Genomic DNA, 14,964 nt, shown 5'->3' on the forward strand with positions numbered 1-14,964 from the left:
ATCGAATTTTAAACCCTGTTTCTCTTCATCCATAGCAAGTCTGAGTCATTTTTATTGGTGACATAAAACGAGGCGTTAACTGATGATTGAGATTTTTATTCGGTGAGTTCCAAAATGATAACGAAGCTCAACTGACTACAGTTCAAAAACCATCTTTCTTGACCATGCAATTTTTCTTTGCTACTATGAGGTGGTTTAGATGAGACGTCTTTTGTAGTTTTTAAGTTTTTATCTTTTTACATATATTTTTAAAGAAACCACGTACTATCCAACATCCACTGTTCACAGAAAGAAATAAGCAGCAGGAATAGCTCTGGTGGCAGAGTTGGCCAGAAGGAGGATATCAGTAAGTTAGTGGCAACTTAATAAACATCAAATGCCCCAGAGGTACGTCATGAAAGAGTTGATTACTATAACCCATATTTCTGTAAGAGTTCAGACTGCCAGGGACGTTTGCGCTCTGGAAAGTAATCTGGAATGTGGATTTTCTTAAAATCTTGGATACATTTTCTCATTTCTTCCTCAACACTCAGCTTCTCACATACCTTCTTTTTGGAAAGATTTGTTTCTCTGGACTTGCTAATGAGAGTTTGAAAGAGTTCACTGTTCCTGCGTTTGTCTGGTGGTGGCATCCACTGCACCGGGGCCTTCTTTGATGGACGATCCAAAGTCAGAGTATTTGGCTGGTGGGCTGTGGATGGCTGAGTGCTGGTGGCATTTTCCTGGGGGGTGCTCGCTTCCGAGTGGCTGTCACAGCTCGAGGTGGACAACTCGTTACAGGAAGTCCCACTTTCACTGCCCTTGTCCAAGACTTTGTCGTGCTTCCTTTCTTCGTGGTCTTGCTTGGGGGAAACGGTTCGCTGGGGAGGCCCTAATACAAGGCAGGAAAGAAAAAGTATTAAGCAAGCACTGGCTCACACAGAAAACAGATCAGCTACCGTTTAGAAAAGTGTGACTCAGAGTCTCGGCTGGGATAAATAGGGGGTGTTTCCTTTCAGTCAAAAGAGCTATGCCAGGCTGGTACACAGTTCGAAGGTCTGGTCCTACATGTGTGTTCAGTTGTCAAAACTCTCACTCCTGAAAATGTTTACAGTAAGAATAACTTCACTGCCTAAGAATCCAGGTAATGAAACGTGCATAATGCTCACAGACTATCTGCCCCAGAAATCCCTGCACGAAAGTTTAAATGAGCTAGTTTGCTATTGCACCCCAAGAAGTTTATTATGAGAAATTAGATTCTGTAGTATTATGACAATACTACCATACAATTCGCAAACTCTATGCTTAAATAAAAATATTGCAAGGGCTTTGATTTTTTTTTTTTTGGAAGCTCTTAACTCACCTTCCCATAACAGTCTACTGATACTATGCTCTGCAGATGTCAACCCTGCAGAAGCCCCAGACAGAAAAAGGAGTATTAATCCTAGAATAAGAGAGAGATCACTCACTACTGACAGAGTCTTTAGGCTTTTTTTTTTTAATCCTATACTGATTTCGCTACACTTCTTACTGCCAGTTATTATCCCAAACTTGCCTCAGTGCAAGCTCGGAATTCAGTTGTACACCTCTTATGGCAGAAGATGGCAGGGAAAAGAAGGTTATAAAGTTACCGGTGAAGAGGCACTCTGCAATGGCAGGGAGAGCGGTCTGATGGCCTATCAGAGGCACTGCTCAGCGCTTCACACGCCTGAAAATCGGATCTAGGCTGTCATCCTCTCCAGACATCACTTCTGCTTTGAAGTTTTAAGCAGAATATGAATGTGAAAATTATGTGGTAGCTGCTAAATCTGTACAAGCATTTTCATTTCTGAAGCTGTATTTCAAAACTCCAGCTGTGAAGTGAAATGATGCTATGCTGACATCATATAAACATCACGATCTTAATTTAGGACACTATCTAAAGCTCACAGAAATATCTACAGAGTTCAAGAGGCATTGGATCAGACCAAAGGGAAAAAATTAAAAGATGTTTAAACATCTACATGAAAATGAAGAGTGGGACTTCAGTGGTAGTTGTGTGTCTGCTACGAATCCTGAATGAGTCCAAACAGTTAAGGTATCTAAATATCTTACAAAAACTAGATTACCCTTACAGTTTACCCAAACACCACAGGCATCAGGTAACCGCCTTTGCCAGTACTCAGGGTATGACAGCTCAACCTTGAGTTATTGCGACAGGTTTGCAAGATTTTTGAGCCACTTAGTATTCTGTTTTTCAGAATTATAAATTAGAAATATAATTACAATTATAAAGAATGCAGGAGCAATATAAACACTCTAGTGTCTCTTTGACAGTACAGTTCTATGATTCAAAGGAATCTAAGAAGATTGTAATATTTTATATGAGACACAGGGGAAAACAAAACAAAGCAAAACACAAAAGCAAATAAATAGTAATCTAACAACAGTAGCACTCAACAACCTGCTTTTCTTTTGTTTTAGCCAGCACCCCAGGATGCTGTGTCACATTTCTGTAGTCCACCAAGAGAAACCCATGAATAATCAAGATCCAAAAAGGAGAGACAACAATCCATCAGGGCTTGTACTTACATTATTCGGACTGAAATACACAAGCGATTTTCTACTTCATTATATTCAACCCAAATATTTAGCACATGGATGCAGCGACTTACTTCCTCTTTCTCTTCCAGAAATATGTTCACCTTCTTAAATAGATTTATATGCCTTCCTTCTATTGTTGTATCTGGCACTTCATTTCATACCTCAAAATCATTGTATGATTATACTAAATCTAGAGAGTCAGCTGGCATTATGGAATTACTCTGGCTTTGCAGCATGCGATTATAAAACTGAGTAGTTAATCAGATAGTGATTTCAGTCTTGTTACTCTGATTTTCAATAACATGATTAACATCAATATCTAATCTAGTTTACAATCTTAGCTTCTTCAAATGTAACAACACACTCGATGACTAAGAAATGAAAGTTTTCTGTTAGCAACACCCTGTAGTCTTCAACTCTGTCTTTCCTGCCCATTTTTTTGCTGTAACTTCATAAATCAAGATATTATTTCTAGTTCGTCTGTTTATACTTACTTCTTTATTGGTACTCCTTGCTTCTCAAGGGCTCAAACCTGCAAAGTACTAAGGATCCATTTCAAAAAAGCACTGAAATACACCTTCAAGAATATAAAAAATTCCATTTCCTCCTACAAGACTATTCAGGAGCATGACAATTGGCAGGTATTTAAATGCTTTTTTTGGATCAGAGCCCCGAGGTTCAGTACCTTACAGCACTGAGCTCTATATGCTTCACTGAATCACCTAAATTCACAATGACTTTAATCCAAACACAGGTTTCTCCCACACTTCTCCTTTTAAAAATTAACAAATCCTCCCTCACAAAGAATTCTTTATATGCTCCTGCACTTCTCTCTCAATAGTGTGTTATTAACAGAAGCAACAGTTCCGCTAGAGGGGAGGTTTTTCTCACAATACTTTCTGCCTGCTGAAACCCAAAAGAATTTATAAATACATAGGAAAGAATCCTCAAAAGATATTTGTCTAACTTTCAGCATCAGGGTTTATCAGATAAATTTAGCTACATCTCTAATTTGGAAAACATCTCCTTATTGCCCTTTATGCCCTTTATTGCCCTTTATGCTGGCACACTCATTCGTGGCTGAGATTGTGTGATGTAATGCTGTCTCCACTGTACCTTCTCAGCCCTTCCAGAATAACACCAAAGACCTTCAAATAGCTCAGTCTACCTGAAACTACTTATTTTCCAGCAGTGCAGAATAGTTCTTAAAACCTCAGAGAAAGTATACTTGCTCCAATATGCACATAAGACTAAAAAACTTTTAACTGGTTTACAATCTCTCCTTCCTGCTCCTGCCCCTTCTAGGATGTCCGACCTGCTGCTGGTTCTCCAAGTTCTCCTCCAGGCAGTTCCAGCAGACACTGAACTTCCCACTTCTGTTTCCTTTATTGCTCTTCGATGGCTTCCTTTCTGTCAGAAAGTTAGAAAGCGAGCTTGCGCTTTACCTGGGCTTACTCACCACCTCTACCACGGCAGCTGCTAGACTCCCAAGTCTAGTAGACTTGAGAGAGTATCTCAAACACGTTTCTCTGATCAGGAAGGCATATTACATTTACTTTGTATTTATTCCTCAACCATGTTGCTCTCTGCACACATTTTAGCCAACATTTACTGTCAGAACTGACTGACAAAATAATCACTTGCAAGCAATTACTACAAAATATTGATGGAAAAGGAACCAGAAGTTCTCTCTGGCCTCCCTGTTGAACAATAACTGAGCAACATAGCTCCAGTCAGGAAAAGAAAATGACAAAGAGAACAGCAAACCATCCACTGGCCAATAACTATTGGTTGAAAATTGTAACCAAATACTTCTGGAAGTCAAATAAAGCTTAGATAGGTGTAAATTGCTTGTGGATATTCGTAAAGTGCAATCTGAACAACTATTTGAAGATTTCTTTAGCTCTATCTCCTGCAACAGAGAAAAATACCACACTGGAAACACTAAAAGCATAAAATAATGGTATTCTGCTTATCGATATTTCAGGTTTTTCATACACTTATTTTCTTAAATATTAATACAACAGGCTTAAAATAAAGGAAATCATATTCTAATCCAATTAACCTGTCTGGTCCATTCTCCTCTCTCTCTCTGTAAGTCAAATGCCCAGTTTATTACATGTGCAGTGGCAGATTCACAAATAAACTTCTTCCTCACTCAGCTACTTTATTCCTACAGTGTCTCAAAGATCATTTGTTTGTTTATAAATCAGTTTATTTTTACTGCAGAATGTAAAAGAAGTTGTGAACGTATGCATCGATTGCTGAGGTTAGATATTTTAATAACAACTATATTGACATGAAGAATGGAAAATCTTAGCTCTGGAGTACACCACTTATAGCTGGATGTAATACATGTAGATAAGAGGTGACGCTGATATAAAAATAGTCATTAGGAAACAAAACATAACCAACATTTTAAATGTGTTCAGTATGCAGTACCTCAATCAGGAAGAATGGAATCTGTTAAAGAGATGCTACCTTTTACTGTTGTCCAGAAAATATACATGAAAAAAGTGAAATGATTTGAGTTTTATCAATCCCTTTGCCAGCACTATAAAATTAAGCCTGTTTGTTGATTTAAATAAAAAACTAAACCAATTTAAAAGCCCAACCAAAAAAACCCAAAATCTTGAGTTTTTCTATGATGTAATTTTAGTGAAAACAAAGTTCTTGGGGATATTTTATCTCCATAATTTTCTGTTTCTTCAAATGTACTTTTTTTTAAAAAAAGCCAGTTCTATTAGATATAGTCTTTTGAATTAATCAAATAATCCAATGAAGGGTTCCTTTGAACTGATATAGCTATAAATGGAACTAACTCTTGCATAAGCCAAAAATTTTTAGCAAATACTTTATTTTTAATAAAATTATGATGTAAAAAAACCCCATGTTTTTAACTGATTTCATTAAAAATGAAAACAGGAGAGCAACAGGGTTTTAAACTGATTGATTATATTGGAAGGCTCAGAACCATAATAGCAAAGAGAACAAAAGTTATTTTTATTTGTATCTGTCAAAGAAATGCTCTCTAATCCAACAATACTATTTGCAGTTGGATTCATAATTTTTACATGCTTGAGAATATTGGCAGTATGTGATTCACACATGATTTTGCATGAAATGCAATTTTTTTCACATTGTTTTGCATAGGGAAAAAATTCTTGTTTTTATAGGCCACACAGGACCTTCAGTCTGGTACACAGCTATTTTAAACCCTTGAATGAACTTTTCTTTTACCGACTGTCTCAAAATTACATTATATTCAGAGTGAATATAAGACGAATCCTATTGTGTTTTATGATTCAGTCTTAAGAATCTAAGTAAAATTAACTATAATTAATATACTATCATAGAAAAAATACTCATCGAGCTTCACATTATGATGAACTTATCCATCTTACATATCTAGGTTTTTTTATTACCCTTCACCAACACGCAGAGTATTACACTACACTAAATGCTTAGAGGTAAGTCACCTGTGAAATCTTATGACAGGTTATGGCTGCTGTGGGAACATTTTCATTACCAGACTTTTGAGTACTTAATATCACACTCCAATGGTAAATTATTATCTTTTAAGTCTAATTTCACTTTGATTTTATTGTTTAAAAAGATTATTTTTAAGAGCTATAGAAGGATAGCTCTAAACCCCTGACATTTTCTGTGGCATATTAACGATATTTCCAGTTTTAGAAAAAAATCCTGTTCTTAAAGCCCAATTCAACACATTAATCCACTCCCTGAGACCAGCAAGGGATTCAGCTTGCCTCTTACCACTAGAGCTGTAGGTTAAAACTAGCTTTATGGCAGGCAAATTTACAGGGGACTTCCTGACCACTGCACTCTGTCCTCTTTAATGCACTACAAAATCAAGCCAAATCCACTGCTTGGATTTAGCAGTGAGAGTTTATGTAGTTTTTTTAACTCCGTACAGTTTGTCAAGAAAACTTTTCTACTTCTTTTAGATATTGTAATTTACATCTAACTTAGTTCTGTTGGGAGAGGGGGGAGAGGGAAGACCATGTCCCACTTAATTTCTATTTTAAGGCTAATATGCAGGCCTACATAAGAATGAAGTGGCACACAGTCCTTAGCTGCCCCTCTGCCTATGGATGAATTTTATCCATTATGAACATCCCAAGTGAACAATACTAATAACTAAGTATATAATGGGAGAAATATCTAAGTGCTCTTGACAAGCTCTGCTCTTGACAGCTTGCACTTACAGGAGAAATTGAAGAGTTCAGTGTAGAGATTTCAGGGGAACAAAACTTTGTGTGGGAGTCTTTATGCTGTGTGGTTTCAAATCACTTCAAGAAAAAAAAAATATTCAATTTCCAATTTGGGTCTCATCTGGTAAAAAATTTCAAACTCCTTTTTGGATTAAAGGCTCAATCCAAAGAATGCTTAATATATAATAGCAAAGTATTTTTCAGAAAGAAGGATTGAAACTCAGCTTTTCCTATTTTTCTTCCTCCTTTCAGATGAGTGACGAATTGCTATGGATAGCCAAATGCTCACACTTTCATGTTCTTTGACCCAGCTGAGGCTTGACTTTGTCAATGCAAAGTAGAATAGCATCAATAAAATGAAGAGAATGTTCCCTTCGCCTTCAATTACTTCAGGGTAACATATTCATTTGGAAGAAGTGAGTTAACTTCCCTCAGGCACAAGAATTAGTATCTGGGAGGCCTTGATTTATTAATGTGCCCTGAACTCTTGGGTATAAGGCCAGCACTGTTGACATATCAGCTTCAGTACTTTGAGCAGAACCTGAATTTTATGTGATTTAAGAAAGCCAAGCAAGTTGGCTTGCAGATGAGACTGCCACAGAGAGGTCTTACGAATCTCAGCAGGGCTTCCCTGACATGAAGAATAGCGCTCAGGTTACTCACATTCGATCAAAACAGTTATGTAAATATGCCCTATGCTCTGGCAAAGCTTCAAATTCATATCTACAGGGCATGTAAATTGGTTTGGCTTCACTAACAAGCTGATTCTGAGCTGTGAGTCTGGGTCCAAAACTGCATTCATTTAAAAAAAAGTTTTAGACTTAAATGATGACCCCATTCAAGTCAAAGACAACACACTCTGTGACCTTAAGTTACAAAAAATTAATTAAAAAATAAAGCCTGTTCATTCTAGTATGAATGCAAAAAAAGATCTTAGAAGAAAAGCAATTTAATGGTGAAAGCAGAAAGGGTGAAAAATACTCTCTCTTCTTACAGAAAAAAAAATAATTCAGAATGATTTCTATAACTTTTCAGTACTTTACTCAAAAAGTGTATTTTTATTGGCATCCCTAGAAAATTCATCTTTAGGTGAAACCAAGCAAAATTATTAATACTTTATTAATACTTTAGCCCCCAAATATTTTAGCAAGAACATGTGAAAATACTATGTTCTAAAGAAAACCTCACCGCAGACTTAATTATAATCTTTGCTAGAATATAGAACGTATAATAATAGGGTGTTCAATGAGTCATTGTAGACAAACTAAAGAAATGATGAGAAATTAAAAAAATCATGGCAATTTTGAGAGATGAAGGCAAAATATATTCCTTGATTATTCTGAAATATTTTACTACATTCAGAATTTAATAGGAAATGCAAATTTTCCTATAATGTTTCCTGTCCTCCACTGCCAAGCCCATGAAGCATCTCACATGCTTTGATTCCAACACAAAATTTCAAAGTGGGAACTGTACACTGAAGTCTTCTTGGTAATGTTTAGGACCATTAAGATTTTTAGGAGTGTTTCTTTGCTGTTTCATGGATATTTCAATAGGTAGAATACGTTGGTGATTGTACTCTTGATGAAGCCTTTTATTTAAGTCTCCTTACCTGCCATGGAAAGATAAAAAGACACTGTGTAGAGACTGCGGCTGCATTGGGCATAGCTCCCACAGGGGAAATTACCCTTTAATAGTGTTAAGCTCGATGGTGTGTGAATGGTTATGTGGTACTTGAAGTGAATGAACCAATTCATCTTTCCGATTAGGACCACATGCCTGTAAGTGATAAGTGCTTTGTCTCAAAAGAAAAAAACCCAAACCAACAACATAAAAATATTTTTCTGTCACATTTACTACCACCTGATGTTAAACTAACTTCTAGAAACGGTACAGTAGAATGAGTTAAATAAATACATGAGGAAAATTTCTTTGCTTATTTCCAGTCAGGCTGTATTTTAAATATTAACATTATTCACAATATAAAAAGACTAATTAATATATCAAGAGGAAACTGTTTTTGTTATTTGGAATGACAGAAGATATACAATAAACAATCCTGTGCCCAACTTGAATGTATTAGATACTTCACCCTAATCCTGTTTTGAACAAATAACAAAACCATACTCCTTCCATTTGTTACTTTTCCAACTGGGTTTCGTGGTAGGCAAAACAGTACTTAAACAGGAGAAAGCCAGTGAAATTCTGACATGGACAATTTGTTGCATTCCAGTAAAACTGAAGCAGAGTCCACAACTTTTTATTAAACATATTAATCTGAAAATTTTGAATTCATTCTGAGGTGTCTTTTCTTGTCAGATAACAGATAACAGATAAAAGATAACAGAAAAGACCAGTAATTTTCATATCCCACTACAGAGTCAAATATTGAAGATGATTTTTGTGTGTGTGTGTGTGTGTGTGTGTGTGTGTGTGTGTGTGTGTGGAGTTAGAGATGGCTACTGCATTAATGCTGTGCTGGAGATATACAAGAAGAAAATTAAATGTTTGGAATAGATGAGACACAAGCTGAATCAACACCAAAAGACTGAAAGTCAGGAAACCACCAATACTGCCAGTATCCACCCACTGTGTATGATGCATGACAGATTTTATCCATTTCAGGACTATATTACTAGGTCAATACTTTGCAGCCAAAGATGTCAACCCTCCTGATTATCCTTGAAGAGACCAGATTGCAAGATCTTCTGCAACATCCCAGAAACAAAATTTAAAAAGTCTATCCCAGCTAAAGGTATATTGTAAAGTTATCTAACAAGTTCCTAGCAGACAACACAAGCTTCCAGAGTCAACCAAATGCTTCACATTTTGTATGTAAGTTATTTGGAGAAATAGGGCTTACTTAAGCAGTACAGAATTTTCTTCCTGAACCAAACTCCGGATAAGTCCTCGCATTTTTCAGTGGTGGTTATAAGCTGTACTAATCTCCACTAACAGCACAGTAATAGCAATCAAATGCAAACATTACACTAGCAGCAGCCAGACTGAGCTTGATCTTGAGACTGGAGGGGTTTGGTTATTTTACAACAAAAGCAGTTTGACACAAATGCATTTTACATGTAGAATGGTTGAATTGCTGTCTCTCCACCTGTAGAAATATTTTTCCCTTGTCCCAAATCTGAAAATGTAGATACTTAAAATAATTTTGATGCTTGAAGGAAATCTCAGAAATGAATGCATTGGTATACATGACAAATGAGAACAACTTTCATAAAAAGCATGCCTCTTCTATAACCTCACTTCCTACAGTGAATAGCCTCAATTGCTTGTATTTCAGTAACATCTCAGCAGCATCTGGTAGATGTGCTTGTCATTGATTTCCAAACTGTAAAGTAGGTTGACGCTCACCTCTGTATGCTAATATTATTTGCCTTTTTTTGACTGGTTATTTTTCAGTGGCTATCAGTTAAGAGCTAAAATATTTTGTTCTGTCAATGAAAAATGCTTATTAGTTGCTTATTAGATGCAGCATTTTCCCTTGTAGAAAGAGTTAATTGATATTAAAGCCTGCCAAATTATCTTCAAATTATTAATTTGGCATCTGAAAGTTAGTAAGACTTATCTAGAGTGATATTCTCAATTTACCACAAAAAGGAGTCAGGAGAATGGTGTCAAAAGCAGGACATTCTATCATGTTGCTCTTATGAATTCCCTTAAGACTTCAGTGCTTCTTTCCCCTAACTGGTGCTGGCAGAAGGTTTACTTCGTTAATGCTGATCCCTGGAAGAGTGACCCAGATCCCAAACTTCCAGCTCCCACTCTAGCCCTCGCAGCTAAAAGGACAAGTACATTCTTATTCTTTCAACACCAGGATACTGAGCACTACTAGAGAATCTCAGTGTCAAGGATGCAAATGGCTTTAACTTGTTCTTTCCTAACCATCCTTGAAATCACCTCTAACACAAACTTAAAGTTACAAGAAGAAAAACAAAAAGCCAACAACACACTTGCAATAACTTTATAAGGGCAGAAGTGACAAAAAAGAAAGACAATCACTGCATCTTCGCATTGCAGAAACACATCCCAGATGCGTCTCCCTCCCAAGATTCACAGGACAAACTATAAATGACTGCTTAACCTGTGGGTTTAGAGACTCAGTTCTATTTCCTATTCGGTGTCCTCAGATTGCATTCAAACAGCTGTTGGGCTGGGGAAGGACACTGACTTTTATATCCCTGTTTTTTCCTGAAATAGCTCCCTGATTCTTGGGGGTCCCTCTGAGGTTGCTGGATATTATCATTCTCCTTCCTCACTTCCTTCCCTTTTCTTCTAAGGACATATTTATTTGTAAGTCAATCAGGAATTTCAGTCTGTTGTCAACCACATGGCTGGCAGCTGCCTTCTGCTCTGTAAATATTAATATTGGTTGGGCATCTGCTCAACTGTGAAATAGTCTTTTAGCCACCGGGTCTGTGTTTGGCAAAGCCCTAATCAGAGTTTTAGGCAACATGAAGCTGAATCTCTTTCCACCCAGACAAGCAACGCTCTTCTTTGAACCACTCACATTTCATTTTTCCTAAATTAATTTTAACTTCTCAGCTGTCAGATATGGCTCTCTATGTGACCACATAATTGCTTGTGCCAGAACAAAAGGCACCAGAGGGATGGGAAAGAGTATTCAAGGGGAGGGATTGCTATTTGCAACACATGTGAAGCAATTACTTGCCTTCTTGTGACACACACATACATTAAATATACTGACTTAATAATATCCTCATCAAAATATAGTTTACTTTCAATAAAAGTACACATGGCATGTGAAAAATGCCATCTCAAATAAGGTCTACCAGTCAGAAATGTATTTCAGTGGGACTTCAGGGATTCAGCCACTTCCAAAATCACTGCTTCTCTCTTAGAAGCTCCAACATGAGTTAAAGCAGAGGGAGAGTGATTAACACAGCAATTTCAGGAATCTTTGTTTTGATGTTTTCTTTTAAGAAAAGTTCCTTCACAAGTCATTGGTAAGAACTCTCCTCTTTGGGGACTGCCAGTGGTCTCAGTCTTGGTTACTTTGTTCTAACAGTATAAGCAACAGGAAAAAAAACAAACAATAAAAAAGTGACAGAATCACCTTTGTCTGTCACCCTTGTGGTTTGCTTCCCCATTCAATTTCAGATACTAAACCAAAATTTTTCCTTGATAATTTTTATTTCTGTTTGTCTAGTATCATCTAACGTTACTTTGCTTTGCCAATTACTTTGTCAATCGCTTTAGATAAAACGTGTAATCTTCATTTCTTCCTTCTAGCTCTTTCAATTTTACTGGCATGCAACGTAAATTAATTAATGTGAATTTACAGAATGTGCATAAAACATGCTAGCAGAAATTTGTCAAAATACCATGCACTGGCTTTGGCACTAGAAAAGGTTTCATATTAAATATTTCAGACACGAGCAATCTTGGCAGGATTACATGATACTTATGATAGCACTTTAGGCAATAAGCAAGTGCAAAACAATGGGAAATGCACAATTGAATCAAGTCTGCATTTTACTTTTGGTTACTGAGAACTAGCACTGAATTACATGAACTGGCTAAGAGTCCACAGTGAACTATCCCAAGGGTTTAAGCACTAAGAGGGAAGCAATTCAGAATATACTCAGATTATATTTGTATAGTTTTATGCCTTTCCTCGCTGGTCCTTGGGATAATAGAAATGTCTCAATCTGCAAGAATTCTGTGAAAAGAACAGAAATGTTTTCTGAAAGCTTTCCCTAAGTAACAGTGATGGTCATCAATGAGGTCTTTCTCACGTCTGTGTACATAGCATGAAGTACATTTCAGACTAATGTTTCAACTATAGCAGTGCCATTCATCTGTTTTATCGTTAAGGTCTGATACTTGAAAAATAAAGTAAAATAATATTAAATTAATGGGGCATTGCATCCTAAACTATGTAAACACATGCTGGTAATAACACACTATCTTTAGATCCAAATTCCTAGATCATTCCTATGGAACATCCAAAGCATTGCCTCCAAGTAAACAGCTACAGAAAATATGAAAACATATGCAGAAGACCAATCTTATTTATATGGTATATATTTATATAAAATATAAATTATTGAATATGTAAAGGATAATGAATTCACTCTGCACACAACATCTTGTCCTTTACAAAAAGCAAAATAGTTTGCAAATCATTTGCATGTAAAAATATTATATATCCATACAAACAAAATGTTATGACTATAGGACATAAACTCGGAAACAGATAAAAAACTTGAAGGTTGAATTCATTAAATGAATTCTCCTTGGGAAACAGTAAAATCACACAGATTACAACTACAGTATAGTAAAGACCATGTGAAGTTCTTAACAGAAATCTTGAGTATTTGCAGAACAAACTACATTTTTAACAAGACAGAAGCAACTGCATTTAAGGGACAGGACTACACTGGTCACATTTAGAAATTCAAAACATACGGGGATTCCTAACGGAAATATTTGAAAACCTGCAAAATTTCTTCAGACACTTCTTAGGTAGTACTTGAAGATAAAAGTGATGTTATGTATCTTGAACTAACCTAAATGTTTCCTCACCACTTAATCCTATAAAAGTAATAAAAAGGAAAGTCTAGAAAGGATTTACTACTATTACTGAGGTGGTTGTTGTTATTCATACTCATTTTATTTCCCTTGCAGACTATGTTCTAGTAATAGGCTACATTGTGCATAATGTAGTTGGGCTGCAACATCATTAATTAATAGGTGACCTTTGCCCTGAACAGGTTAAAATCCAAGAACAAGAAAAGAAACAACAGATGGGAAGAGACAGACAGATGGGAAAGTACCAGAAAATGTAGTACTGGTCAGCACGATAGGCTGGTTGTCTCAGACCTCCAGCTGTCTAATCTTTTGTCAAAATTTATATGAGCAGCACAAACCCCGGGAGTTTTAAGGAGGATTTTGAAGGATAGTAACACAATAACATTGCAGACATTAGTGGTATCTTCTCACTCAAGTAAGAAGCAGCATCAGAGACAACAAGAACATGAGCAATGGAGAAAGTCACCATGGTCTGGTTGGGGCTAGGAGTTACCACTGCAACAGCAAATGACAGGGGCTAGGTGACGATAGGCAACCAAAGGCATTAAGTGTGAGGACAAGCAACCCATGTCTGACATAAAACTGAGAGATTTAATGTAGGGACTGAGAAACAAGGGTCAAAGCAATAAACTACAAAAATGATTTTTTTTTAACAACACAAAGCAGATGCTCTGGAAGCAGATAAAGTAGTATTTTCTACAGCTAGATACTTGAAGACTGTATGGAAGAGGTGGAAAACGAAGACCTTTTCTTAGAGATATAATTTAATTCTTCATATTTCTAAGCAAACCCATTTAAGGCTTAAAAACCACATTGGTTTTAATATAAACAAAAGTGCCCATAAGCAATTTCCATCCAAACACAAGAGCCCAAATAGCATTTGCCAGACAACTTCCCTCTGTTCTCAGTTAAGCAGCTACATAGGTCTATGGAGCAGCCAGGTCCTGGCTGAATTTTCCATGCTTTCCTCAAGACTTTCTACAACATTTTCTTGCCTCACCCCAGCTCTTCCCAATGAACTCCTTCCATCTTCTTGCAGCAGAATTCAAGGGATAAACAGCACTAGACCTGTTTTGAGCAACTTTAGGCTTGTAAAATTGGTCCTACAGAAACTATATACCCTCCTGTTTCAAATTTACTCACGTGTTCAACATGATGTGTAATCTGTTAGCGGAGAGATCTAGCCTGCAATACTTGTTCCTTAAATCCCTCATCCCTTACAGGTGACTGCTAGTTGCATCCAATAGTTGCATTTACATGTGACATTTCCATCCCTGACCAAGTAACAGGTGAAACCAGCATTAGAAAGAGAAGGAAAACTTCATCCTCCTCTTATTCCAAATGTTTCAGATATTTATAAGGAAACAAAATCAATACACATAACTGAGATATTTAATCTCTTAATACAATTTGCAATGAATAAATTATGCCCAGCTCAGACTAAAATGTGTTTGTTTAAACTCATTCTTTCTTGAAATATTAACTACATTTGCAAAGTTTTTAAATAATAAAAATGTTAAATAATAAAACACGGACTGATTTTCTACTATCCTGCAAACTGAATACCAAATTAGTACAGAAGGCTATCTAAAGAGGG

General features: G+C 36.4%; 1 protein-coding gene across 1 annotated transcript in view; it reads right to left on the minus strand.

The window, feature by feature from the left end:
- Positions 1–410: 410 nt before the first annotated feature.
- The window catches only part of KCTD8 (potassium channel tetramerization domain containing 8), a 100,484-nt gene continuing 85,930 nt past the window's right edge, over positions 411–14,964 (minus strand). Inside the window, exon 2 of the mRNA XM_059818078.1 lies at positions 411–871. Coding sequence (XP_059674061.1) covers positions 411–871 — 461 coding nt within the window. The remainder of the gene's footprint in view (positions 872–14,964) is intronic.

Source organism: Gavia stellata, chromosome 5 (genome assembly GCF_030936135.1).
Source record: "Gavia stellata isolate bGavSte3 chromosome 5, bGavSte3.hap2, whole genome shotgun sequence".
NCBI lineage: Eukaryota > Metazoa > Chordata > Aves > Gaviiformes > Gaviidae > Gavia > Gavia stellata.